Raw genomic sequence first — 26,138 nt, forward strand, 5'->3', positions numbered from 1 at the left:
ATAAAAGATACTGAACTGGTTTTTCTCACCCTTTGCATCTTATCTTTAGGAAGTGAATGTTTTAATGATTTGTTAACAAGAGCTGTAAACTGGATATAACTTTAGTATTTTAACCTATCAAGCCCTTTTACTAAAAATGACAGGTTTCCTGGTCATGTCAATAAGTTGAACAGCCTGTAATTAGGGACCTGTCTTCAGGGCCTCCCAAATAAGAGGATTTTGTTTTCTCTCCTCAGCACGTGGTTTAAAAGACAACAGATCTGTCCATCTGTTTGAGCTTGAAAATCTAGCAGGACTGGGGAGAAAAGAACAGCAAGGAGTTTATTATTTTTCTTATTGTTACCTTTATTTATGGGGCTTGTTTGGGTTTTCACACTAAAGCAAGGCTATACCCTGTGGGTCCTCTTGAGTTGAAAAAAGCATTGCCCTTAATATGCAATGAAATGTTCCACGTGGTGCTGGAGAGGGGAGGGATTTCCACATTTGCGTGAAAAATGCAGGTCAGTCTGGTCTTGAGCTGTTCTTCCAAAATGAGAAATCCAGAGGTGTCGTGTCACTGACCTGCACCTGGGAAATTTTCTGTTTCTGGGGAGGAGGGCAGAGACAGGACATACAGATTCACTGAATCACCTGGGATTTGCAAACTTTGGTCCACCTAACCCCTTCCAACCAAGCAGCTATTTCAGAGGAAGCCAAATGCCCAAACCAACCAGTCCTCTCCTTTCCCAGCAGTGCTGGGTCACTTTCCCAGCACAGCTCAGCCCGCTTGCAGAGCTCATGGCAATGCCTGGGCCATCGCCTGTGTCTCTAACCACTGCCCCTACTAACAAGACCGTTTCCCATCAGCCTCCTCAGTGTCTCTCAGGGCTGAACACAGCAGGGAGCCCCAGGCTCTGCAAAGAGGTGAGATGCTTTTGCACTGCGGGCTGTGGTTCTGCAAGGCTCTCGCTCTGGAGCTGGAGGAAGCCCATAGTGACTGCATCAGCTGGTGGGTGAAAAATGAAAATCAAGCTTTGCTGCATTCTTCAGCCTTGGTTTCTTTCCTGTCAATTAAAATTATTTTAAAAATTAAAAAAAAAAAGGCAAAAAAAAAAAAAAGGAGGAAGAAAAGAAAGATGAAAAGGAGAGAAATTAATGAAGGAAGTAAAAATGAAAGGAAAAAGAAAAGAAAAAAGGAAAATAAAAAAGGGGGAAAGAGAAGCAGAAAAGAGAGGGAAGGGTGAAAAGGTGTAAAAAGTGGGCAAGGGGTAAAGAGAGAGGAAATAGTGAAAACAGGGAAAAAGAAGGAAAAGGAAAAAAAAGGAGAAGGGGAAAGGGAAAGAAGGGGAAAAGAAAAAAGAAAGATGGTGAAAGGGAAACAAGGCAAAAAGGGAAAAGGGATGAAAAGAGGGAAACAGTGAAAAAGAAAAATGGGAAATAGGAGAGAAAGGTAGAAGAAAGGGGGAAGAGCTGAAAAAGAGGAAGAGCAAAAGAATGGAAAATGGGAAAGAATAGGGAAAAAGGAAGGAAAAAATGAAAAGGGAGAAAAGGGGGGAAGGAAAAGGGAAAGGGCAAAAGGGAGAATGGAATGGGGAAGAAGGAAAAACAGGAGAAAGCGAGAGAAAAGAAGAAAAAGGAGGAAGAGGCAAAAGAAAGGAAAATGAATAAAGGGGAAATGAAGAAGGGGTAAAAGGAAGAGGGAGGGAGAAAATGGCTGTGGGGGGAAGGAGAGGGGCCGAGGGGACCCCCCGAAGCGCTGCCTCCCCGGCGGCACCTGGGGCGGGGAGGGCGGGAGGCGGTGCCGCCCCGCCCCGCACAGGGAAGGCGGCCGGGGGCGGGGGCGCGGAGCGGAGGGGTGCGGTGCTGTCGCCTCCCTCCTTCCCTCCCATCCCTCCCTCCATCCCTCCCATCTCTCCCTCCCTCCCTCCATCCCTCCCTCCGTCCGTCCGTGGATGCGCTGAGCCGGGAGCGGAGCGCCGCGCCGCCCTGCCCGCAGCCGCCGGGCCCTGGCGGGGCGGGGGGTCCCGCGCCCCTCTGGAGCGGGCAGCATGGGGGACGCGGTCCTGCGTGTCGTGGTGCCGCTGCTCGGCTGCCTCCTCTCCGCGGTGAGTGCTCCCGCGGCGCGGCGGCGGGACCCGGCGGGGCTGAGCCCCGCGCCCGCCCTGCCGGGGTTCCCCCGGTGTCCCCCCCGCCCTTCGGTCGGCTTAGCCTCGGGCAAACTTTGGGCAACTTTGAAAGCGCTGTTGGTTTAAGGCAGGTGTATCTTTGCTGGCTTTCCTTCCCCCCCCACCCCGATCATCTAGAAACTAGCAATCGCTTGATTTTCTTTTTGTTCAAGGTATGCTTCCTCTTCGGGAGCGAGCGGGTCTCCTGAGCTGGAGGAATTCACTTCGAGATTTTAGTGTTTTATTTCAGGTCTCGCTCTTGGTTTCGCTGTCATTCAGGTTTGCAGCCTGGCTTTCAGTCTGCTTTGGTTTCTGTTCGGGAGCTTGACTGTTCGGTGCAAAGCTCCCCCCCCCCAAAAAAAAAAAAAAACCCAACTGGGGATAACGCGATGACATTTCCCAGAGGCGGCTCAGCGGCTGGGCAGGGGGCTCTCGGATGGGACCATCCTCCGGGTGAAGAACAGCCACCCATGAGGAGTTCGGCAAAGCGCTGCTCTCTGACACTTAAACTGCACGTGGATGCGCTGTTTGAGGAAAGAAGCTGGGAGCAAAGGGAGGTGTTTTGTGGCCGCTGCGTCCTTTCTGCTTATAATTTCCACGCTTGCAGGTCCCTGATTGGGGCAGTGCTGTTCCCTCCCCCACCGCAGATGGCTCGTAGCACAGTGCAGAATTAGCGAACGGGATTGTTTCTCCTGGCGATGTGTCCGTGTGCGCACACGCGCCCGCGTGCATGCAAAAAGCTAATTCTTTGTGCAAACAGCGCGGATACGGGGATCCGCACATCTCACCGGCGCTTTGTGCTTGCGGCTTGTTTCCTTGCAGCATAAGATTTCTAGTGAGACCATTCGGTTTTGTTCAGCGGGCTGGGGTGGTGGTGGGGGGTGGGGGGGTGGGTTGGGTGCCGGCTCCGGCTGACTTTCCCTCTTACTTCTAATCTTCTCCCACGCTTGTTTTCTCTCTTTGGGAGATGGTGTTGCCTCGCCAGCATCCTGTCGGGTTGGGCGAGGTTGCCCACAGAAACTAGGTTGTGCCACCACTACTTGGTTGCAAGTTGCTTGTTTGCTCTGCTCAGCTGGTGGCGGTGGTTCAGTCGAAGCTGATCCAGCAGAGTCAGACCAACCAAGCCAAGCCTCAGAGAGTGGAAGGTAGCCCAGATTTGGCACTGTACTACACGTCTCTCCTTTCCTTTCCACTTGTCCCTTAAGAAATGATTCAAATGGACTTATTTTGATTTTTTTTGGCTGTCACCACGAGCCACCCAGTCATCTGCATCACCAAAGACTTTCTTTGAAGAAGAACACGCTGGGAAAATGGATTAAAGTATTTTAAAAATGGCTGGGCAATTAGTTCCTGTAATTCTACAGACTTTGCTTTAGGGAAAATCCAAAATAGCTCATGTCTGGGGCTGGAGCTGGGGAAATGAGAAGGGGGCAGCGCTCCCATCAGCTGTTGGAGCAGTTTCAACTCCTGCTTCCACTAAAGCCCATGGCAAAAATCCCATTTTTTAAACATTGTTGGCATGAGGACGTCCTCTGGGGCCAGATCCCGCAGAGTTAAGTCACATCATCTGCTGAAGTTCAACATGCAAGTGGTGGCAGGATCGGGTCCTTACACCGGGGCCCTTGGGTTGATCGTTGCTATCAATAAGCACAAACTCCTAAAGTTTTGGGACGACAGCAAGGCGCAGCCTAGGTGCAATCCAAGGGCCTGTACTGGTTCCTTTTCAACCCTTTTATTACCTTGTTTCATACTTTATCTCACTTCCTTGCTCTTGGTTTAGTGGAATCATCAGTTGCTTTCGCATTCTTATGTTATGTTCGTGTTCCTGAGACCCGGTTTGTACTAGTGGGTTAGAGATGCGTATGCTCCTTATCAGAGCTGGTCTGCAAGGTGACTAATACTGAAGCGCCTCAATGCTAGAGAAAATCCCAGTTAGTTTTGATTCTCAGTTTAAACCTGGGATTCACCGCTCATTTTGAAAGCCAAGGTAACTGCAATTATCACAGCCTGGCTCCGGGACCTCTGATGGCTCAGCAGAGCTTTTGTTCTTATATTTTACTGTGATAATTTTTATTGGCATGCCCTTGGAAAAACTTTGAACGACGGCGATTGGCTGATCGAGAAGCTCAGTGCTATAAAACTGTTGCAGCCAGGTCGTTTCTAATTGCTGTTATAAACTTTCACCTCGGCCTCTCACGATCTACAAACGTGGAAAAAAGGAAATTGGGCAAACGTCATGTGCTGTCACTCACCAGACCAGGCTCACCGGAGACCTGCCTCCTGCAACCGCCAGCTTGTAACATTTTGAAGAAAAGTGCTAAAGGTGGTGGTGGTGGGCGCGTGGTGTAAATCCGGAGTAATCCCTATTAGGGTCTAGTGGGTCGTTTTACCTTTTTAGGGGTGTAACTAAGATAATCTGGCCCAGAGAGGTACAAGTTGGACTATTTTTTTTTCAGTGCATGTCTCATAAATGAGATGTGGATAATTCAAGCAGTTGGTAGATTCCACATGCCTTCAGACTGCAAGCTTGTTAAATTAGCCAAATCTGCCCAGCTGGTGTAATTTGTGCTTTTCTTTAGAGTTTTATTCTGCTCCAGCCATGAAGTAAAGGCATGATGGAAAGGAATAAAAACCTAGGATGCGATCCTTTACAAGTCCAAGTGTAACTGCTGAAAACAGGATCATTGTGAAAAATCAGTTCAATTTAAGCTCGTGGGACAACCACTTCAGCTGTATCTGCATCTCTTTCGTCCTGACATTGACTGAGCAGTTAAATACATTTAAACCAAAATAATCAATGTTTTTGGCACAGAGGCGAGGTACTCACTAGAATCCTCTAGCCTAATTCCCGCATCCAACACAATCCTTTAGCAAAGGCAACTTGTGTTTAACAAAGGCCTTGCCACAAAACCTCAGTGTGTTACTGGGTGTACGATTATTTAAATTTGCATGTGTATAAATGCATGACTGACTTTATTTAAAGCCAGCTAGGAGAACCAGTTGCCCAACCCTGTATCTGGGTAGCTTGGAAATTCTCATTGCCTCTCTGTAACACTGAAAGTTTTCAGATTACGTATTTTCAGCAGTACATGTATTTTAGAAGCTTTTATTTAGGGCATAACAAAACAAAAGAGCAAAATAGGCCAAAAAAAAAAAACCCCACCCCAGGATCTGAGGGGGAAAAGTCTTACGTGGAATATTTAAGGCTGTTTCCAACAGCGCGTTGCTCCAGCCCACCAGCATGTCAGCGGGGAGATTCACACCATAATTACCACACCCCCCTTCAGCTGAGAGGTCTGTCTTCAGCAGGAAAACTCCAGAGAACCAGCCAGGAGGGGAATCAGGATGTATCGTAAAAGGCGATGAGTCCACCAGGATGTTTTTTAAAAAGAGGGATAGTTGCCAAATATTCAGCGTCAGGAGGCAGATGGGACCATGGACAGAGAAAGCTGCCTGGCTTGTGAACTTGGGTGTGTTGTGTCTGTTGTTTCCTTTTACCCCCTTTTTACCGTGCTTTAAAAATACTGATCCAAACTCCTGCCTGCTGTAATATCAGCAGTGGTGCGACAGCCAGAGGGCTGCACCAGATAAAAATGCAAAGTAAGGTGTGCTGCGTTCTGTGCTAAGTCTGTCCAGTGCTGACTTGTGAGGCTGCTGTGACGTTTTTCTCCTTGTTTTCGTTGTTTCGTAGTGGCATGACTTTGCTGAGTGGTGTTTGTCTCTTCCCACTTGAATATCCGAGGAGGGCTGATGGTAGTTGGTGGATGCAAAGCAGGGAGGTGCTCTGCATGTTATGCAGATGGGCAACTGGGCCATGAGTGAGTCATGGGACCCGTGTCATGAAAGAGGTGTTTCAGCTCTCCCGAGGCACCGACTGCGAGGCTGCCTTGGAAACGGCAAATATACAGAGTTTCTACTATTTTCTTTGGGGCAGGGAGTAGCTTTTTCCCTTTACCAGATGGTCTCCATCAGAAACAAGTGGAAAGAGTGGTATCTTGTTGAAATCAATCTTCTATTTGCTGCATCATATGCTGACTTATTCTGGTAGGACTGGGAAGTTACCTGGTATTTGACTTAGCTTGTAGACACAAATCTTTGGACATGGAGAAGAGAGGGAAGAGGGATGGGAAGGATGTCTCCCTGTTCAGCATCAAGTGTCCTATTTATTGGCAGTCTGAGAAGGTCACCAGACACTGTATAGATCAATAAGACCTAAGACTAGATGTTTTTTTTTTTAAGTAAGTCAGACCTGAGCGCACTTGAAGGAGGTTTGTCACACTCCTCATGGCATCAGCGGCTCAAGTTCAGGAAAGGAGTCAAATTATCTGTGCAGAATCAAAACTGCTACTCAAGTTTTGATGAGGAGCAGGACTTGGCTTGGTTTTATGAGCACAGTAGGTCACGTCCTGCCCCTCAGATCAAGTCAGCACAAGTGTGGCAGTGTCATTTCACTGCTGCGAGTGGGATTGCTGCTGCATCACGCTGGCTCAGTGGAAATGGATATTTGGCTTTCCAATGCCTGGGAAATGTTGTGTGATTAAATATAGCCCCATTCTCTGGTCTCACCAACTTTCTCTGTTCCGTACTGGAAAGAAGAGGAAAGTCCTTTGTAAGAACCAAAATCTAGGAAATGCAGCCAGGAAAAAATCCTTAGTTGTGGGCCAAAAACTTAGGCAAAATGGGTCGGAGGTGCCTGGATACTCCAGAGCAGGAGGCGCTTGAGTTCTGGCCCCACAGGTGGGATGAAGAGCATGGAAGGACAGACAGACAGGCAGGTCAGAAGCTCCCGCTCCCTCCATGACACTTGCTGAGCCTGCCTGTGCCATGGCACTGATTTGCCCTCCTGCCCCATGCAGCCAGGCAGGGTTTCCCTCAGTGAGTGCTGAGCACTTGCCATTTCACTGCTCCCTCCCTTCCACGCTCCCAGATGTTTTCCAGAAATCACAAGCTCATACAGCTTCATTTGGGTGGGAACTGAGCCAAGAGGGGAGATGTCCTTGCCTCTGGAAATGATATCCTACAGGACTGCAGGGGAAGAAAAATCAGACCCTTCATTTTGAGGTATGAGAGGGGCAGGGAAGAGATACCAGCCGTCAGACTGGCCTCCATCCAGAGCTAACGCAGCTAACGCCGTGACAGGGAGGTCCTGCGCACGGCTGGGGAAGGCTGGTCACCAGCTGAGTGGTGGTCTTGTCACAGTTCCCTTTTGGAGCAACCTGACGCTTGCTTGGCTTCATACCTGACCACCAGGGATTTCTCTGGGATGATTCATTTCTCAGGGCAGGATTTTCACCTTTCACGTTACAGGACCCGTGACGCAGAGACAGTTCACTCATTAGTACTCAAAGTGCCTTGGGGAGGGTTTGAGAAGAAGATGGGCGCCCTGAAGCCACCAATTGCTGGATGCTCCCTGCATCATTGTGCAGCCCTTTTATGTGTTGAATGAGGCCATACCAGACTTCTTCAGCACTGGGTTTTTAGAAACACCTAAAGGCTTCTGGACATGTAAATAAAACCGCAAAGTTTCCTCCCGATAAGAATGTTAATAAAATACCAAGATTTCCTGTCCTGAAACTTCAGCTTTATTAGAAGCATCTACTGGCTATTAGCTTTGCTACAAATCACTTTTAAACTGCTTAGCCTCATGCATAAAGCCTAATGAGGGAAGAGCTATAATAGCAAGAGCACTTATGTTTAATAATTGCCAATCTGCACAAATATAAATAGCCTATGTGAACACGGCTTGACCTGCTGGAAACAAGCAGGTAAGGCTAAGAGGCGGAAGCGGGTGCGATATTTCTTTGCTGTTACAGTCCTTGCCTCCGATACTCTTTCCCCCACTCATCCATCAGGCGTGCGGATGCAAGGCAGATGCGGTGCCCTGAAGTCGGTGCAGCCCTGGTATGAAGTTAGCGAGGGTAACGTCAGAACTCAGTCCAGTAATTTTTAGATGGTTTCTTTATAAGGTGAATTTGTGCACAGGGATATGTGTTGTGGGTTGCTTAAGGCTGGAAAACACACATTAGTGCTGCTTTACTGGTGGTTTATTGTGCCAGATTTTATCTACAGCACTAACTTTTTTATATATATAGTATTTCCAGGACTTAAAGACTTATTTTAGCTTCTGAGCTGTGCATGAATTTTAGAGAACCTGATGTACTTTACTTTAACAAAGTCACTTTTCCAGTCAACTGAAACTGTGGATGTTAACAGCCTTAAACTCCTCTATTAGTCACATTAGGTAGATTTCTCACCCTCAGGGCAGTCACTAACTGTTTCGCTGTTTGCACTGCTGGGAGATGGAGATTTACACTTCTGCTGTTTGCATCTAAATTCAAGTGTTAGAACTGAATTGGGATAATTTTCTAATTCAAAACCAAATCGGGATTATTTTCTGATGCATTTCACTAGTGGGCTGGACAACAAACATGGTGATGTTTCGATAAACTCTTCTGGGCGTCATGACTTGGCTTCATTGATTTGCATTGATTTGAAGTTGAGAAGAGACCACAGGACCTGAGTGTAGAAGCCCCAGCTCTCTGCTTGCTGAGCCACCACCCGCATGATCCCCTTGCTTCCGCAGCAGCCTCAGGGACATTCCTACTCCTGACAGTCAGTTGGGAAGCTGAGTAGAAGTTCCACATTTTTTTTAACCTTCATCCTTGTGGAATTGCATCTCATCAAGAGGGAAAAAGAAAAATAAAGCTATTTAAATACAGTTCTTGTCTGGAGGGGAAAATATCAATACTTTGTGTCTCCTTTGTAAAGCTGAAACGTAGTGGGTGTCTTTTAAAAAGATGTTTCTTCAGGGCTCCAACCTTGATTCTGTGTTTAACAGATGTTTCAATTAATACCTGGTGATCTGTAGCATCACAACCAACATCTGAGCAGTAAGTGTCTCCAGGGCCCTTATAAATGTCACTGTCTATCACAGCTAATCAGTCTGGAAGCTTCCTTGCAGGTGACCTCGGAGTGGGATTCACCTTGCAGATTAGGACACCTACATTTCGGCATTTCTTTGTGGGTGTCTATGTGTGATCCAGATGGTCTGAGCTCCCGTTGTGGTCGGCAGTGTTGTCAGGCTCCCATCAGCTGCCTGTTCTCAGGCCATTTGAGATGTAGGAAAAGACCCTGTTGTCCCACATCATCCCTGTCTGGAGGGCGAAGCCCCCGTAGATGCTCTGTTATCTGCCAGCCCCACGTGGCTGCTGTGAACACAGAAAATAAGGTTATTTCAGATGGCACCACGTGCCTCTGTTATGCACCTTTCTGAACCCTCATTGACTACAGTGGCAGTTCAGTCACCCTCAGGTAGACACCTACATTTAGAGATCTTAAGCTGCAATCTGAATCCCTCCCTAGGTTTCCCTTGTGTTGTGTAGGAATGAAAAAGAAGAAAACCTGCTCATGCTGAGCTCTTCCCTGCGGCCTGCTTTATTCATTACTGAAAAGCAGCTTTTATGTCATATTTCCTAAGTGGCCAGACTGCTGCAGTTCGAACTTTAAGGAAGGTATCTCTTTGCAAAGCAAAAAGGAAACAAAATTAAATATACTGGATGTGATGCCCACCCCTCCCCAAAAAACCCAGCTGTAACAGCTCTCTGCATTTGCAACAGAGTGAAAAGCTGCTTCAGCACTGACACTCAGCATTTTTATGCACTCAGCTTGGAAACAGCCAGAATCCAAATCCTGCTGGAGATTATACCTCTTCCACCTTTATTTTACTGTAGCCAAATTCAACTTATTTTAAGTGAATGTAGTGATTATTTTTTATAGCCTTTTTCCCATTACAGACCCCAAGCCATTTATCAGGGGAGGGATGAACCCCTTTAGAAAGTTCATCCCATTCGTGGCTATGTGGGACATATGTATTGCTTCTTCTTTTTTTTTTTTTAGGTTTGTTTTTTTTTTAAGTCGCCTTTCACAGCCCTCAGGAGTGTGCTGAGCAGAGATTAAACCCCACTGCTCTGGCAGATGTGCTCTCTTGCAGAGGGAGGGAGTGAATGAGATCCTCCCCAGGACCCTTCAGCCCTTGCTCGAAGGAAAACCGCTCGGCCGTGGAGCTGCGGCAGCACTAGCTGATGTGGTTGCCTGTGTCCTGCTGCTAAAGCCACTTCACCCTCTTTGCCATCAGCAATTGGGCTCAATCCTGAACTGTGCCCAGTATTTCTTGGCTGCTTTTCCCCTGTAATTTGGGACGATTCAGCAAGGAATACAAAAGGAAGTGGCTGCTTTCTTCCCCTTGCTGAGTCCTGCCATGTGCTGGGAGCTCCACAGAGGGGTGATGGATCCCCGCTACCAGCCGTGTGCTGGCTGGTCACCCCTTTGGGATTCGCTCCCTGGGGAGGTCGCAGGGGTTCCCCATCGCCCCGGGGTCATTTCAAAGCAGGGTTTAAGTCCAAAAGAGCCTGCATTGAAACAAGCCACTTGTTTCCTGTAATGTCTGCATCCATCTATTTGGTTATTTTTCATTTTCACCCTGGCTCTTGAGCATAATTAGGCTTTTCCAGCTTTTTTTCCACAACAGAACCAGGTTTTCTTTTTGCTTGACATACTCGAAGGCAGAGAAAAAAAGCTGCTGCTGAGACGGTTCCCAGCTTCACAGGGCACCGAAAGGAGGCCAAGCACTACATGAAGAATTACCGATATGCTCAAGTGTCGACGGCTAGGCTGCTTGCATTTTTTGGGAGAATGACATTAAACACGGCTGCAGAGCTGTGTGGGTCTCAGCTATGCCGTGCACTTAATTCCAGTCCTGCAATGATTCCTCTCAAAGAAATTTCCCACCCCTTCTGTTTCGCTCTGCTCGCTGACTCTCGTTGTACAGTTCCCTTTTTGCACAGTTTCTATGCGCAAAACTTCTTTCGCCTTCTGGAGCTGGCGCTTTGCGGTTGGGAGTGTTTTTGAGCACAGGAATTCTTGCTCTTTCGCCCTCTCCACAAAATTTCTTTTGTAGCACCGTGTTTTTTGGCAAAATGAGTCTTTGTTCCTCTTTGACCCGCTCTCTCCTCCCTCCCCTGGGAAGTCATACACGTTTTCAGCAAACAGTATGTCAAAGGCTTATCTTCAGGCTGTTTGTGTACAATGCAGATGAGGCAAAGTTTGTCAAGAGAAATAAAAGCTTATATTGGAACAACTGAAATATATACATTTTATAGATATATAATTTTACATAAATATGCATGCATATATATATACACACACACACTAAAAATAACTATTTTCAGGCATGGCAATACTTCCTGAGGTCTGAAAGAGAAACAAGGCTGAGTAGCAATTGTTCTGGGTTTAGCCTGAAGATGTTTGTCACTGGGACAACATGAAAGAAGAGTGTGCTGGCTGGAAAGAACGGCTCACTGCAAAACCATCGCTACCATGCTTCTGTGTTATAGACCTACAACATTATCTCCAAAAGCCAAGCCCACAAATTAACATTCATGGTTCTACTGGGCGTTTAAAAACCTGGGACTCAGTGGAGACATTGATTTTTATGACATACCGCAGTTTTCTTCATGTCTCACCACCTGCTAGTTTCTTGCCGTCACGGAGGTGATAACTCTTGCCCACGCCTGCAGTCCTACAAGGGCTGATGGTCCTACCAGCTCCTCCTTGGCTAAGTGATTCATCTGCTCCGCAGGTGCTAATTACAGGGTTTTTTTGTCTTCTGTAATTAACTAACTTGTCTAAACTCAGAACAGTTATTTCAGACCTATGCATATCCTGAAGTTTCCTGAGTGTGTTTCAGAGTTAAAGAGCTTCAAAAGCTCCTTTTTTTCCTCTCTAGCTGTAGTAGTCAGTCTGATAAAAAAACCTGTTATGTTCCATGTATCAGCAGTCGGTCACGGCTATAACAGCACTTAATAAAACTGTGGTGTGAGGTGTTGCTTTTAGAGATCCATTTGTCTTGGCACCTAGTTCTTTTGGAGACAGTAGGCTGGATGTCAGTGGGTGAAGTTGTGCTGGAAGTGCATGATCTACACTATAATTAAATTTGCATGCCATGAGGAAGAGACTCATAATGTTGGCATGTGTATTTGTGCCTTCCACCTTGACTGTTGTTTTCATTTGGATCTTACAAGCTTGGGGATATAAGGCAGGAACAACCTTGCTGTCTCCTTGAGGTCTCTGCCAACATAGGGCTCCTATAATATTTGTACGGTTATTTACCTTCAACTTCTTAAAGTTCACTTTTTTGCTGTGCTCCTTTGACTGGGAAGCTGTTCCCAGAGCCAGGCAGCTCTGGTGGTTAAACTGTGTTAGCTAAGCCCTGATGGTTTTGTAGATGGAAAGGAAATTAAAAATTGGACCTTGCTGCCTTGGCTTTACTTGACCTGAGCCTCAGAAATGTCTTAAGGGACTAATAAGCATCTGGAAATATTTTTAAACCTAGCTATAAAGCTGAAGCTTTGGTTGTCTGTTCAAATTTTTTTGCTATATATCATTGTTACAGGGAGATAAAACACAGCCAGGATTTATTGAAGGGACATCTTCCAGAAACACTGAATTCTGTTGTGGAAGAATAGCTAAGTAAAGGGCTGAGTAAAGTTTGCGGTTTTCTGAAGGAAAGACACCTAGTGTGCTCGACAGCACTATATTTACTCTTTGGAAAAAGAGATGCAGAAGAGTCCAAGCGGCCGTTGCATGCTGTGGTGGAGGCCTCGGGGACCGGCCAGGACCTGTGATCCCAGTATGGTATCTGTCTGGGGCTGTGGTGAGGGCTGGGATGAGGGAGAGGAGGAGGTTATAGAACCGTATGGAAGGGCAGCTGGGAGTGATGGGCAAGAGAAACATGAGGGCAGCAGCCATGAACTCCAGCTGCAAAAAGGTTAAGAACCACAGCCTTTAGGCAGACCAACTGTGGAACAATCCCACACTTGAGCTGAATCTCTTGTGCAGGCTGATCGCTGGCTCTGCTGATCCTGCTTGGATCGCTGCTGTCTACAAGCATCCCAGAGCGGCAGCACTCCGAGGGACAGCCTGTGCTGGGAACGCTGAGCAGCCTAGTGTAGCTGTCTCTCCCCTACTGCCTTTTCCCAGTACGTTTTTTCTCTGCATATTGCTCTGATAGTATATTTCTCCTCCTGTTCCTCTCTGCTGCAGATCTGACAGGATTTGTTATTGCACAACCGAAATCATCATCATAATAAAACAGCAACTGTGTCTTTGATTCAGGCTTGCTTTCTTCCCCACTACGGGACTGCTGAAAAGTCAAGTCTCTGTTTCTAGAAGGGGTATTAAAATGCTTGGCAGGTTGGTGCCCCTCTATTTCGTAATTATTTGTTCTCTGCCAGTTCACCACTCAAGTTTCCTGGGCTGTCAGCTCTGGAAACAAGTATTAAATATATATTGCAGCCTTGGGAGGAGAGCCCAACCAGTCAGAGTACAATACACCTAAAAATAAATGCTTATTTCCCTTGCAGAGTAGCCTGGGGAGAAGTACAGGCAAGGAACAGCCTCCACTGAGGTAACCATGAGTAGAAGGAGATGAACCAGCAAATTCAGCTGCAGCTGGAGAGGGGCAACGGTTCAGGCACAGGATGAAGTTCGGTCCCAGGCTCTGTAAATGAACTTTGTGCTAGGGGTGGTCTCGCAGCTGAATGCCTAAAACCCAATCCAGAAATGAGAAAAATATACTTCCTTTACTTGCCCTTTGCTTACTTCTTTCCACTTTTGTCTGCCTACTTCATAAATACTTCGTAATTAGTGTTTGGCTGGTTAGCCTTGCAAATCGATGTCATGGGGTTGGTGCGGTCACCCCCTGCACGTGCACTTGTGATAACTGGGGAATGGAAGCATCTTCTGCAGTGAAGGGCTAGTGCTGGTGCTGGAGCGTTTGTACGCTTGATGGGATTGAATTGGCTGGGTGTGGGAAGGTTTGTAGCAGTGAGGGGTGTGAGATGTGAAAACAGCCTGCCAAGAGCAGCACTGAGAGCCAGAAAACCGGCTTCTTTTGTGAAGGAGGTTGGCCCATTTCTGAAAGAGATGTGTTGTCTGTCACAGGGACTGCCTCAGAAGAAGCTTCCTGTATGATGTGTATCTTATTCAGCTGCTGTGCAGGGAGAGCAATTGGTGTGATACCGTTCACAGTGCACTGCTGGCCCTCCTGCCTTAGGAAAAAATTAGTAAGGCAAAACCACTGTTAGCAGGAGGAAGGCATGATCTCAGTAAGGATCTACTTGTCAATGCAAGAATGGGAGGCTGACCGGGCTTGGAGACGCATCCATGTTTGGCTTTGAGGCTGGTGAGAGTAGGGGATGGAAAGAGATCATCTTGGAAAGCTACTGGTTCATTGGGAGATGGGCAGCATCTCTTTAGGGTCTCATATAGTCCCGCCAGTTCTCCACTGGGAAGGTTCCACCAATGATGCCTCTCTTGGCAATCTTCTCTTTGTTCTCTGTTTTTTGAAGGTACATTTGGGCACACTGCAAGATGTGTTTCTGTTTCAGGAAGCTCAAAGCCAACTGTCACACTCTGTGTGTGACAGGGGTCACTGCTCTCTCCCAGCTTTACTCCTTGTTCTGAGACATCCATCCACAGACTCGGGCCGTTCTGTGCCAGTCAAGAGTTTCATCATTCAGGCTGTCATGGGGATCATGGCCATGAAGGGAAAGAAGTGTTTTGTTAGGGAGCAGGGACAGGGAAAGGTTTTCACCAGGATGACCCTGGCCATAAGCTCAGCATTCAGCCGGGGGCTGGGTTGACAATCCCAGCACAGTGTTTCACAGAGCAGATGTGGTCTGTTTCTTGTAAATCTTTTATTTCAGTGGGGAGGGGGATTAATATTTTTGATTGCTCTCATACGAGCAATAGGGAGTTCCCAGATCCTTCACGCTGTACTAAAATAACAACAGCAAGTTTAAAAAAGGTGCATCTCTCCAGAAAAACATGCGGTCAGCCATCTCCATCTGCACATGCACAGGGACATGAGCTGCTTACACAGGGTGAGCAATGAGGTGAGAGGGAGAGAAATTTAAAATCGATATCGTACATCGACAGTGAGGTCTACAGTGAGGAAACCATTATACTTCTATGCAGCTCACCCCATTAGTGGCTGCTGCTGACCTCTGAGTGAGAGGTGTGTGGTTACTCTGAAACAAGATTTAATTAATCTTGAGGCCAAGATATAGAGGACTTTGACTGATCTCTTCACATTAGATCTTGCTGACCATTTGTATTCCAAATGTATTTTCCTTAACAAAAAACATAATCTTTTATTTGAGGAATACTTTTAGGAAGGTGGGTGGTTTTGCTTGTAAAGTTGCAGGGCGTGAGGGAGATATTTGTCCTTGGGGATTTTTAATTCTTGATTGATGGGGAAGAAAAAATAGAATCGCTTTTCCCTTTTTTTCTTCTCATCAAGAAACTTGAAACGTTCACAAGTTCTGAGTTATTTTTCTTGACAGAAGAATGAATAAATTAAAAAATGTGCTTTTTATGGGTTGTTTTTAAACTTTCTTTTTCAGGCCAGAAAATGGCCAGAATGTGCCATACCTTTAAATGGCAGCACAGCTGTTTCTTGGAAGGAAGGAAATTTCACTGTCCCGATAAGCATGTTGGAAGATTGACATGCTCAGAGGAGGGTTAATGACCTTTATTTTAGATCATAGATCAGATAGCGGAAGAGTTTCAGATTTGAAAGCTGTTGGGTCAGAACTATTAGTTTGAAGCATATTAAGTCGTAGAGTCTGGGGATCTCTAACTGACTTCAACAGCAGCATATTTAATCAGGGAAGAAAATTCCAGGCCTGGAAGTAGAATATTGCACTAAGTCTAGATTTTAAAGATATTTAAGAATCTAGGAAGGTCCTGACCATTGAGGTAAGGGTTTTGGTGTCCCATGAGGAGTGTATTAGTGGGTTATCCCCAAGTTATCTTTTCCTGCAAAAGGGTGGCATTTAAATGGTGTGACTGAAAGCACGTGTCAGCATCAGGAGGGAGTGGGCAGGAGGAGCTGCAAGGGGAAAACTGGATTTTCTTCATTATATGGGAGACACTTGAGATCAATGTGTCTGTTCTTGGGTTTGTCAGGGAGATGGTTATCCTCCTCTACTCTGCCCTAGTGAGGCCACATTTGGGGTGCTGCAACCAGTTCTGGAAATCCCCAGTTCAAGAAGGACAGGGAACTGCTTGAGCAAGGCCAGCAGAGAGCTACGAAGATTATAAGGGGACTGGAGCATCTCCCTGGGGAGGAAAGGCTGAGAAACCTGGGCTTGTTCAGCCTGGGGAAGCCTGAGGGGGGATCTCATCAATGCCTATAAATATCTGAAGGGTGGGTGTCAAGAGATGGGGCCGGGCTCTTTTCAGTGGTGCCCAACGCCAGGCCAAGGGGCCACGGGCACAAGCTGGAACACGGGAAGCTCCCCCTGAACATGAGGACAAACCCCTTCCCTGTGCGGGTGCCAGAGCAGGGGCACAGGCTGCCCAGAGAGGCTGTGGGGTCCCTTCCCTGGAGACATTCACCCCCTGCCTGGACGCGGCCCTGTGCCCCTGCTCTGGGGGTGCCTGCTCCAGCAGGGGTGGGATGGGATGATCTCCAGAGGTCCCTTCCAACGCCCGCCAGTCTGTGATCCTGTGATTTCAGCCTCTGTAATCCAGCACCTTGTGGCTGCAATGGTCTTACTGGAGCTAAAATTAGAGTAACTTTCCCAACTGAAGTAGTATCAGCTCTCCTTTCTGTCTGTAAAGAAAATGCAGCTGGGTTCCTGTGATAGTGCTGTTCTGATGAAAAGTCCCATAGGATTGTTGCAAAGCGCATGGGTTCAAGACCTCAGTTCTAGCATCTGCCTCAACATCCCTTTCCCTAGCAGGAGCTGGCACTGAAAACAGAAAGATAAAAGCATGCAGGCGCTTGGTCACATATTCATTCAGCCATAGGAATTTAACTAATAATTGTGCTTGGGAAAATCCTGTCCTGCAGTTTCCATCCTCAGCCAGAATAAATCAGCTTAGCTTCGCTGACGTTAACATTGCTGTGCCGTGCTGTCTGAGGATCTGACTGTGAGTTTAATGCTTGTGAAAATTGTTATGGGAGTAACCCCAGAAGGCTAAAACCCAAATGTGGCACAGGCAACAGCAGTCTTCCCTGTGGCCCAGAGCCTGTGGCACATGAGATATTCCTCAGGGAACACCTCAAGGTGGGTGGGTGGGTGCCATAGCTTGTATGACCCAACCTTGCCTATATCACACCCTGTGAATTTTGTTGTCACCATATGGAGAGGCCTCCAGCAAAATAACCTGACTCTGGCAACAAGCCTGAGTGATAGTGCTTGTGGAAAAAACTAAATGTATAGAGATTCTGTGCTTCCATAGGGAATTTCCAGGTCTCAGCAAATTAAAACAAGAGTGAACCCCATCAGGTTCAGCTGCAGAGAGGGAGCTTTTGCATGCACCTTTTTGTATAGACTCTCTGTCCTATATGACTTTTTCTGATCTATAAATAGGGTGAGGAGAGCTCATGTGGAGGGGTCTCCAAAGGGTTACACAAGGTTTAGCAGAATGAGTTTACTGCACAGCCTGACTGGAGAACGGGGATCAGAATACCAGAGGTTTGCACGTTTCTTATGTAATCAGTTAAGTGTTCTCACTCTGATAAGCAAAGTATGATTTTAATTAAAAAGCCATTCCAGCTGGATTTAATTTTTATGCCAGTGAAGAGGCAAATTACTGTGGATATAAAGAGGGGAAAAAAAAAGATGGTCTTCTCATTCCAAAGAGTTTTAATCCATAGTGGCTTGGAGCCCAGGTCAAGGCTGGTTTCCCTACTCCTTGGAAGAAGTGTGATTTTTTTTTTTTTCCCCTCACATCTCCTCAGCAAAAGGACCGGTAAGATATCCCTGCTTTGACTCCATGTATTTTTCAGTTAAGGACTTAATTGTCCCATCCCAGGGGGCTGAGTCACTCGGGGAGCCAGCCTTGAACTTTGTCTCCTTTCAAACAAAGGCTTTTCAGAGAAGAGCTGTACGTTTTGATGTCCTCTGATTCTGAGGAAAGCACTTCCCCCTATTTTCTCTGTCCCTTTCACATACTGTATTTAATTTTGTGGGGCAAAGGTGAGCTGGTACTGGGCTAAATCTAGAGGACGTTTAGCCAAGTTTAGTAGAAAATGGGTGTACACCTAGGAAAAAATAAAGACGTTCTTCTGTTCACTTACATTGTTTGGTCTTATCTGGTCATGCTATTTAGCTGTGGCATGAGATGCTGCTGTCAAATGACTCTAGTAATAGCTGTCCGATAGCAACTTACATTACCAAGGATATGAATGACACATATCTTTCCCAAAGGCTGATGTACAAAAAGAGAGGCTGGACCAGAAATGCATCAAGGTGATAGCTATAAACACCATCCAGAACTCTCAAAGGTCTTGCTGATTTATTTTTTTAAAGTTCTTTAAATTTAATTTATTCACCCACAAGAGTATTTCCAGTCCATATAATCACCACTATAGTCTGGAGTGTCGCTGTAAATAAATGTGGCAGGATCACTGAGTTTCGTTGTCCTAAAACACTTTGCAAGGCTCAGTTTTGGATGTGTAGCTGGACAGGCATGCTGGGAGCACACAGCAGTGGATGGCTTCTTGCCCAGGTTGGGAAAGCTGTGGAGGAAGAGCGCTCCCTCCTCGCCTGCAGTCTTGTAACCATGTTACATGTAATCATGTAATCAGTTATGAGTGACAGTAAATACAGCAATGATTACTGGAATAATAGGATTTCTATTAAAATATATGCCTTGTAATAAGGTACTAAGATTTGATTTTAGGCTTTGTTGCTTCTTGTCTTTCCTCACCCTGTGCCACTGCTGTCTCTTCTGTGTGATTCCCTTGATCCCGAGTGTGGGAATTTAGGAATGAAATGAAGAGACAAAGCCACATTTCCACTCTTAGAGAAGTCACTTGCCTTTAGAAATACTCCTATCTTGATAAACCTATGAGGGATGCACAAGGAGCAGCTGTATCCCAGTGCCAGTTTTTCTGTGATTTAAAAGCATTCCAGTTTTGTGTTATGTCAAAGTGCCATAAATCCTCATGTACAGATAGCAGTCCTCAGTAAAGTGTGCTGGACTGGGAAAGGGATGTTCTGGGCAGAAAGCAACCCCTTGAGGCAGGAAACCCAGTTCAAGGAAGTTAATGGCAAGAACCAGTTGATGGTGAACACAGTTTTTTATTGCAGTGAGCAGGCACAGGCTGCTGAACATATTTTCCTCATATTTCACTTGTCTAGCTGGTAGACTGTGGAGCTGAGAAGAGCTTCTTAAGGACTCCTGTCCTCACACATGATGCCTATTGGCATTAGTCTTCACTGCCTTGTCTGGAAGATCTTCCCTAGCTGGAGCAAACTCTGCCACGGCAGTATAAGCTTGTGCCACTGAGAGGCATTTTCAGCTCTGACCATAGATGAGCCTCAGGAAAAAAGTTAAACTCTTCACAGGAAGAGTAAAGCAATTGGGTTGTGAAATCCCAGTACTGCAGATGTGTTCTGGGTCTGTGTTCCCAGATTAACACAGATGAATCTGATAAGCCATGTACAGCACAACCCTCCTTTATATGGATGGGGCACCTAAGATAGCAAGTAGGCTGAAATGCTGTCCCACAGTACATTTGCAGTCACAGGAATTGCACAATCCATTTGTTTTCATTAGGTGAAGTAAGTCCAAATAGTTCATAATTGGCAGATGCATCCAGAGTTCACTGTGTCCCCGGCTCAGCACTGCAAGTCTGGGCTTGTAGGGTCCAGCAAACCGAGAACGGATGACATGGATCTTCTTGCTTTGAAGACCAGAAGGTAGGGAAGAAAACAATGGGACAGCTCCTTCGTTCAAGACGGATTTCTTTCTCCCATACACTGGAACAGAGGAAGATGTTATGCAAAGCTAGACTGCCAATGTCCTTCATCCCTTAGTAAAACTGGATGCAGACCCTCCTTTTGTCCCGTAAAAATGTCCCTAGGGTGGGACTGGTTTGCATATGAAGGCTCCTACCTCTAGTCATTCCATTATCGTCACTGGAGCTTTGAGGTTTGATTTAGCTGCCCACGGGTAGGCCCTTGCACCATTTCAGATAGCTTAGGGCTCCCAGGTGCCTGTGCAGAGGGCACAGGTCTCCCATACCCCCTTTCTCAAACCAGCCAGCCCATGTGCTGTCCCAGCTCTGCTCAAATACTTCATGTGGGACTGGGCAGCTAACTTCAGACAAATGAATTCTGCCTTGAGTTGTGTCTGTGTCTGTTTGTGCATGCACGGAGACCAGCTCAACGTCACCAGCCTGCACTGGTGTAATACCAATAGCTGCTTTTGGCAACCCCAAAAGCTAAGGAAGCAAAACCAGCAGAAAACTCATGAGACAATTCTGAAAATGTTGACGTTCTTATTTATTTGTCTCCTGGATCACGGATGTTTGGTACCTTTCTTTTCTGTGCAGTCAAGATGACTAGAAACCTGCTGCTGCTGCTTGTGCATTGGCTGGGATGCACTTACTGTGCCAGGACAAAGGGAAAATACTGCAAGTTTCCTGATTAAACCTTGGAATTGGCAGCACCCAGTGGCTCCGGCAGTATCAATATGATTTTGCTTTGTCTCTTCTTCCTTCATGATACGGATATTTAGACCTTGATCGGGCCTTTTCTAACAAAAAGGTGTTAATCAAACAGGAATGCCCTTAAGGTAGAGTTTGTAAGGACTTCTGTGCAGCATTTCCTGCTCTTGAAGTTCAGAACATTATTGGAACTTCATTATTTAATATGTTTTTTCCAAACGTATATCAGCAAGAGCAAGTGGGGTTCCATGATTAGAGGCCAGCAGCTATTTGAGAAAATCCAAGTGGAATGTAATGTCTCAGTGCCCGGGCCAAGATCTGACATCAGAAACCCAGGAAGTCTGTGCAGTTGTAGCTATATTAAGATTAGAGTAATCCCTGATGGGAAGGGTAGATTATTTTATTTGGCAAGTTATTGAAAGCAACAAATTTTCACCAGTTACCTCCAGTAAATTTCATCCAACAACCTGTTTCTGATAAAGCACAACTCGCACTTTGTTGAGCTCTTCTTTCCAGGAGCTGAGAAGGACAACTCAGCCCATCTGTTTCCCCTTGCCCAAGCTATTAATCTAGGTACACTGGAGAGAGTTATGAATTTGTATAGGTTTCCGCTTTGCACCCCATTGCACCTTTCTCTGCTAGATTGAATTGCCTTGCAGTAGGGTACCTCTGAAGACATGCAACACCTGGTTGAGTTGCCTAAACATAGGTGCCCAGTGTCTGCTGAGATAACCTTATTGTGAGGGTATCCAGGCCTTGCTCCAGAGGGATGCGGAGCTCCTCTAACTGCTTTTATGCTTCCTTTCCACACCCTCCCTTGGTCTGTTTTGCCCTTTTAAAATGCGGGACATTAATATCACAGCACAGGTCTTCCGAATACCACGTAGAAAAGGACTATTATCTTCTTGTTCTTCCTTGCTGTTCAGTTTATACAGCAAACAGTTGTGTTAGCCTTTTCTCAGCAGCACGTACTGGGAGTTCATGATGAATTATTTACCTCTTTTAATCCCCAAATCCTCTGCCACATTACTACTTTTCCAGAATTCAGGCTGCCGTACTGGAGGTCTGTGCTGAATCTGTTCTTTCTTGAGTGCAGCTCTTGTATTTGGCTGTATTCAAATAGACCTTCTCAGCCAGATATTATAAGTGCTCTTAGGTGCAAGTTATCCAGGCCTGCTGATTTTAAGTGTTTATCTCTTGTAGATGTTGTTTAACATTTGCATTTGTTACTAATGGACTGGAAAAAGCTTCATCATCATCATCACAGACACACATGTTGCCCTGCTGCTTTCCAAATACAGATCAAAATCACACATTGAGCTTTCCTCTACTGGCCCGTACCATTTTTTAAGATTTTGTTTGTTGTAATGCTTTTGTTTAAAAAAAAAACACAACAAAACAAAACCCAAAACCAACAAACCAAACAAAAAACTGCTGAAAAGAGTAACTTCTCATTAATCTCTTATCCTTACCAGCTGCAGATTTTTCCTGATGTCTTGAGGTTCCCATATAATGCTTCTAAGCTTCATGATACATAATTTATATTTCTTCATCTATATTTCTCTTCTGTTTAGTAAATATTGTTGGGTTTGAGTTGTTTTATTTTCACTCCTGATTCCCCTTTTTAATTCATAATTGAACTGAGATGAGGTTTTACTCAAAGTTAATCATTTGGATTGGGAAATCATGCTTGGCTTGATTCATTATCTTTCTGTCCACTTGGCCTGTCCTTCCAGAAGAACCATGACCTGTCTCACAGCACTGTGCAAAAGGGCAACCAGTGGCCAGTGGTGAAGGAGGTCTAGTCATCATGAGGCTGGTTCCCAGCCATCAGGAGGAGAAGGTTATGTATGAGGTAGGAAACACAGATCGCAAGAGGAGTGAAGACAGGTTTTATTATAGAAGCACGAATTGGGGGTCAGTGGAGACAATTTAATGGGGTACCACAACATGCTGGAGTTGCTTTCTGGAAATTAGAGATCAGAGATCAGAGGTGAGAAAAAGATAACATCTTCTTAATGACATCCTTCTGAAAGCGTAGTTATATGTCTCTTGAAAAGGTATGAAGGATCAACAGAGAAGAGCACGTAAGTGCAGTGATCCATTTGCTACAATAGTTTACTCAAAAATGAAATTTTAATAAACATTATAATCAGCGCAGTGACATTTCCCACAGTTCAGGGAGAGGATCTGAGAGGGGAACTTCATTTAATGGGGAGTTAGTTTTAACGTTGTTATGAACAATTTAAGTGCTGTTTCATTCACAGTTTTATGGTTAGTACAGTTAATAATACCAGAGAAGAAAAAGAAACATGCCTTATATTAAACTCAGCTGTCAGTAAGTAGAATACATGCAAATGGGGATCTCCTGTTTGGTATTATTGTTTCTAGAGACAGGTCTGTGTTTATATTCCTGTTCATGTGACTTGGATGGCAAGCTTAAAAATCTGGCTGGCTTTTGTCAGTTAATATTTTTAGAAAATTCTTGGAATACGTTTGTTGTATGTCCATGCTTGAATTGTTATTGTGGTGAATGCCTTCTGCAGGAAACCTGTGACTTCCAGGAGCTTGTAATGTGGCCAGGAAACCTCTGCTCAAGATAAAACTTTGAAGGGAAGAGGCACTGGATGTTTTTTAATTATTATTTTTATTTATTAATGATTGCTTTAAGATGCCTTGGGTTTTGTGGTTATTTCCCCTAAGGCATTTTGTGTCTAGAAACTTTGAAGCAGCTTGAGCTATTGCAGAGGGATTTTTAACAGGATTATAAATCTGTTTGTACAGTTTCATCTCTACACACATCCAGAGTTTATTGAAGCCATGAGATTTATCCTCCTTGGATGGATACAGTTGGCTGGACTTGTTAGAGAAACAGAAAGTGTGTATGGATGGCTTAGCAGGTGATATCTTATTTCCAGTTGCACCCTGAATTAATACCCTACCAAGACAGCGGTGCTGGCTGAGGATTGCAGGCAAAGGTCTTACATGGTTGCTGTTGAAGTACCAGGTGAGACATTGCTAATGTGAAGTTGTCGCAGGCAAAAAGGTGAAGGAATATCATGGGTTGCAAATGAACTGAAAGGTCCCAGGCGGCTGGACAGGAGGGACACAGCGTGAGGAGCTCCAGCCATCTCCGATGGAGTCAGATGCTTGCGAAGCTATTGGCAATCTGGGAAGAAGAGCAAATGTTGCAGCTGCGCAAGTGTTTGCCAGAGCTAACCTGGTGAGTGTGTGTGTTTGAACAAGGAGTGAAATGTCTTGGGTCTGTAGGTGCACCATGGCCACTCCAGGACGATCTTGCACAGCTTTGCCCACAGCTCCCTGGAGACCTGCACTGCTCACATCAATGTGTAGTGACGCTGAAATCTCAGAGACAGGTCAGGGTGGAAAACAGCATTTTCAAGAGCAGTAATGTATTGTGTTAACAGTGTCCCCCTCAGACAGGTGCTACGTTCAGGTCTGCTCACCCCAAGGGACAGAGGGGTTCAGATGTCAAGGGTGACTGCGTTTAGGGGACGGTGTCAAGGTCTGTTGGCTGACTGGTCCTGGTCAGCTGTACAAACCCTGGGAAGAAAATAAAACCACAGCAGACAGAGATACCTCCTCTGCAGATTAATTTCCCTGTTTACCTCCATTCCTTCAATGTTAGTTTAAGGTTCCTGATGTTTGAAGGCAATTCAATCCTTATTTATAATAAGGAAATTCCCTGGTATGCTGGGGAGCTCTCAGGGAGGCTCATGTGTGTGCATGAGAGCTCCTGGGCTTTATAAATGGAGAGGAAATACAATGAGGAAATGCTGTTTTTTTAAGAAGCCTTTTTTTATCAGTTGCCAGTGATTTTTGCAGGGCAAAGCTTATTTTTACCCTTTTATTTCAACATGAACGTGTATATCCAAGAGGTATTGGGACCTGTTGTGGCACTTAGGGAGTTGGAAGGTATGAAGAGGGATGCCCTTTTCAGATAGCTTTTCTGCTTCTCCTCCTGGACAATATTATTGCTCACAGTTTATTTTTCCTGTTCAGCTGTGACACTGTAACACAAAGTTCATCGGAGTGTGGCATTCACCTGCCACACCACTATCACTGGAGTTTGCTGAAAGGTGACTTTGTTCTTACGATTTAGATAAGGGTTTGGAAGAGTTACACTTGCTTCCTGCTCCTGATGAAATGTCTTGTCCTCCACAACTTTGTAAGCTTCTCTTCTCCACCTGCAAAATCATAATTTCTCAGTCTTTTTTGCATGTTTTAGTCTATTTTCCATGTCAAGGGTTCAGAGCAGGGGCTGAACACATGGTCAACTCCTCTTATGTTTGGCTGCTGATTATGTTGGGCTGCAAGTAACATAAACGATAAACAGGAATCAAACTTTTGTTTTGCTTAAAGGAAAAGAGGTGAATGACCCCTGATAGACATTTAAGTGGAGCAGATGTGTCCATTTGGAGGAGCGGCTGATGCACCAGCAGGCCGTGCTGCCATCCAGCGAGGGCTGGGCAGGCTGGAGAGCTGGGCCTGGGGGAGCCTCGTGGAGTTCAACCAGAGCCAGTGCGGGGTCCTGCCCCTGGGGAGGAACAACCCCCCGCACCAGCACAGGCTGGGGGGGACCTGCTGGAGAGCGGCTCTGCTGAGAGGCCCTGGGGGTGCTGGGGGGCAGCGAGGTGACCCTGAGCCAGCACCGGGCCCTTGGGGCCAAGGGGGCCAGCGGTGCCCTGGGGGGCATGGAAAGGCGTGTGGCCAGCAGGGTGAGGGGGGTTCTCCTCCCCCTCTGCTCTGCCCCAGTGAGGCCACACCTGCAGGGCTGCGGCCAGTTCTGGGCCCCCCAGTTCAAGAAGGACAGGGAGCTGCTGGAGCAAGGCCAGGGGAGAGCTGCCAAGGGGATCAGGGGCTGGAGCATCTCCCTGGGGAGGAAAGGCTGAGAGACCTGGGCTTGTTCAGCCCGGAGAAGAGAAGCCTGAGGGGGGATCTCATTAATGCCTATAAATATCTGAAGGGTGGGTGTCAGGGGGATGGGGCCGGGCTCTTTTCAGCGGTGCCCAACGCCAGGCCAAGGGGCCACGGGCACAAGCTGGAGCACGGGAAGCTCCCCCTGAACATGAGGACAAACCCCTTCCCTGTGCGGGTGCCAGAGCAGGGGCACAGGCTGCCCAGGGAGGCTGTGGGGTCCCTTCCCTGGAGACATTCTCCCCCCGCCTGGACGCGGCCCTGTGCCCCTGCTCTGGGGGTGCCTGCTCCAGCAGGGGGTGGGACGGGGTGAGCTCCAGAGGTCCCTTCCAACCCCCGCCAGTCTGTGATTCTGTGATTCAGGAGTAAAAGCAATTGAAGAAGCTGGAGGGAGATGACACAGGGCCAGAAGAATGATGAAAGGTCTGAAAAATACTATGGGAGAAAAAAGTGAAAGTACTGGGGTTGTGTATTCTGGAATAATAAAACCCTGAAGAGAGGGATCACAACTTGTCCTTAAATATATGAAA

At 46.3% G+C, this 26,138-nt stretch overlaps 1 protein-coding gene across 1 annotated transcript in view; it reads left to right on the forward strand.

Annotated features, from left to right (window-relative positions):
* The first annotated feature begins 1,873 nt into the window (after positions 1–1,873).
* The window catches only part of LOC104042166 (vasoactive intestinal polypeptide receptor), a 117,613-nt gene continuing 93,348 nt past the window's right edge, over positions 1,874–26,138 (forward strand). Inside the window, exon 1 of the mRNA XM_064445141.1 lies at positions 1,874–2,084. Coding sequence (XP_064301211.1) covers positions 2,028–2,084 — 57 coding nt within the window. The 5' untranslated portion in view covers positions 1,874–2,027. The remainder of the gene's footprint in view (positions 2,085–26,138) is intronic.

This window comes from Phalacrocorax carbo, chromosome 2 (assembly GCF_963921805.1).
Source record: "Phalacrocorax carbo chromosome 2, bPhaCar2.1, whole genome shotgun sequence".
Classification (NCBI taxonomy): Eukaryota; Metazoa; Chordata; class Aves; order Suliformes; family Phalacrocoracidae; genus Phalacrocorax; species Phalacrocorax carbo.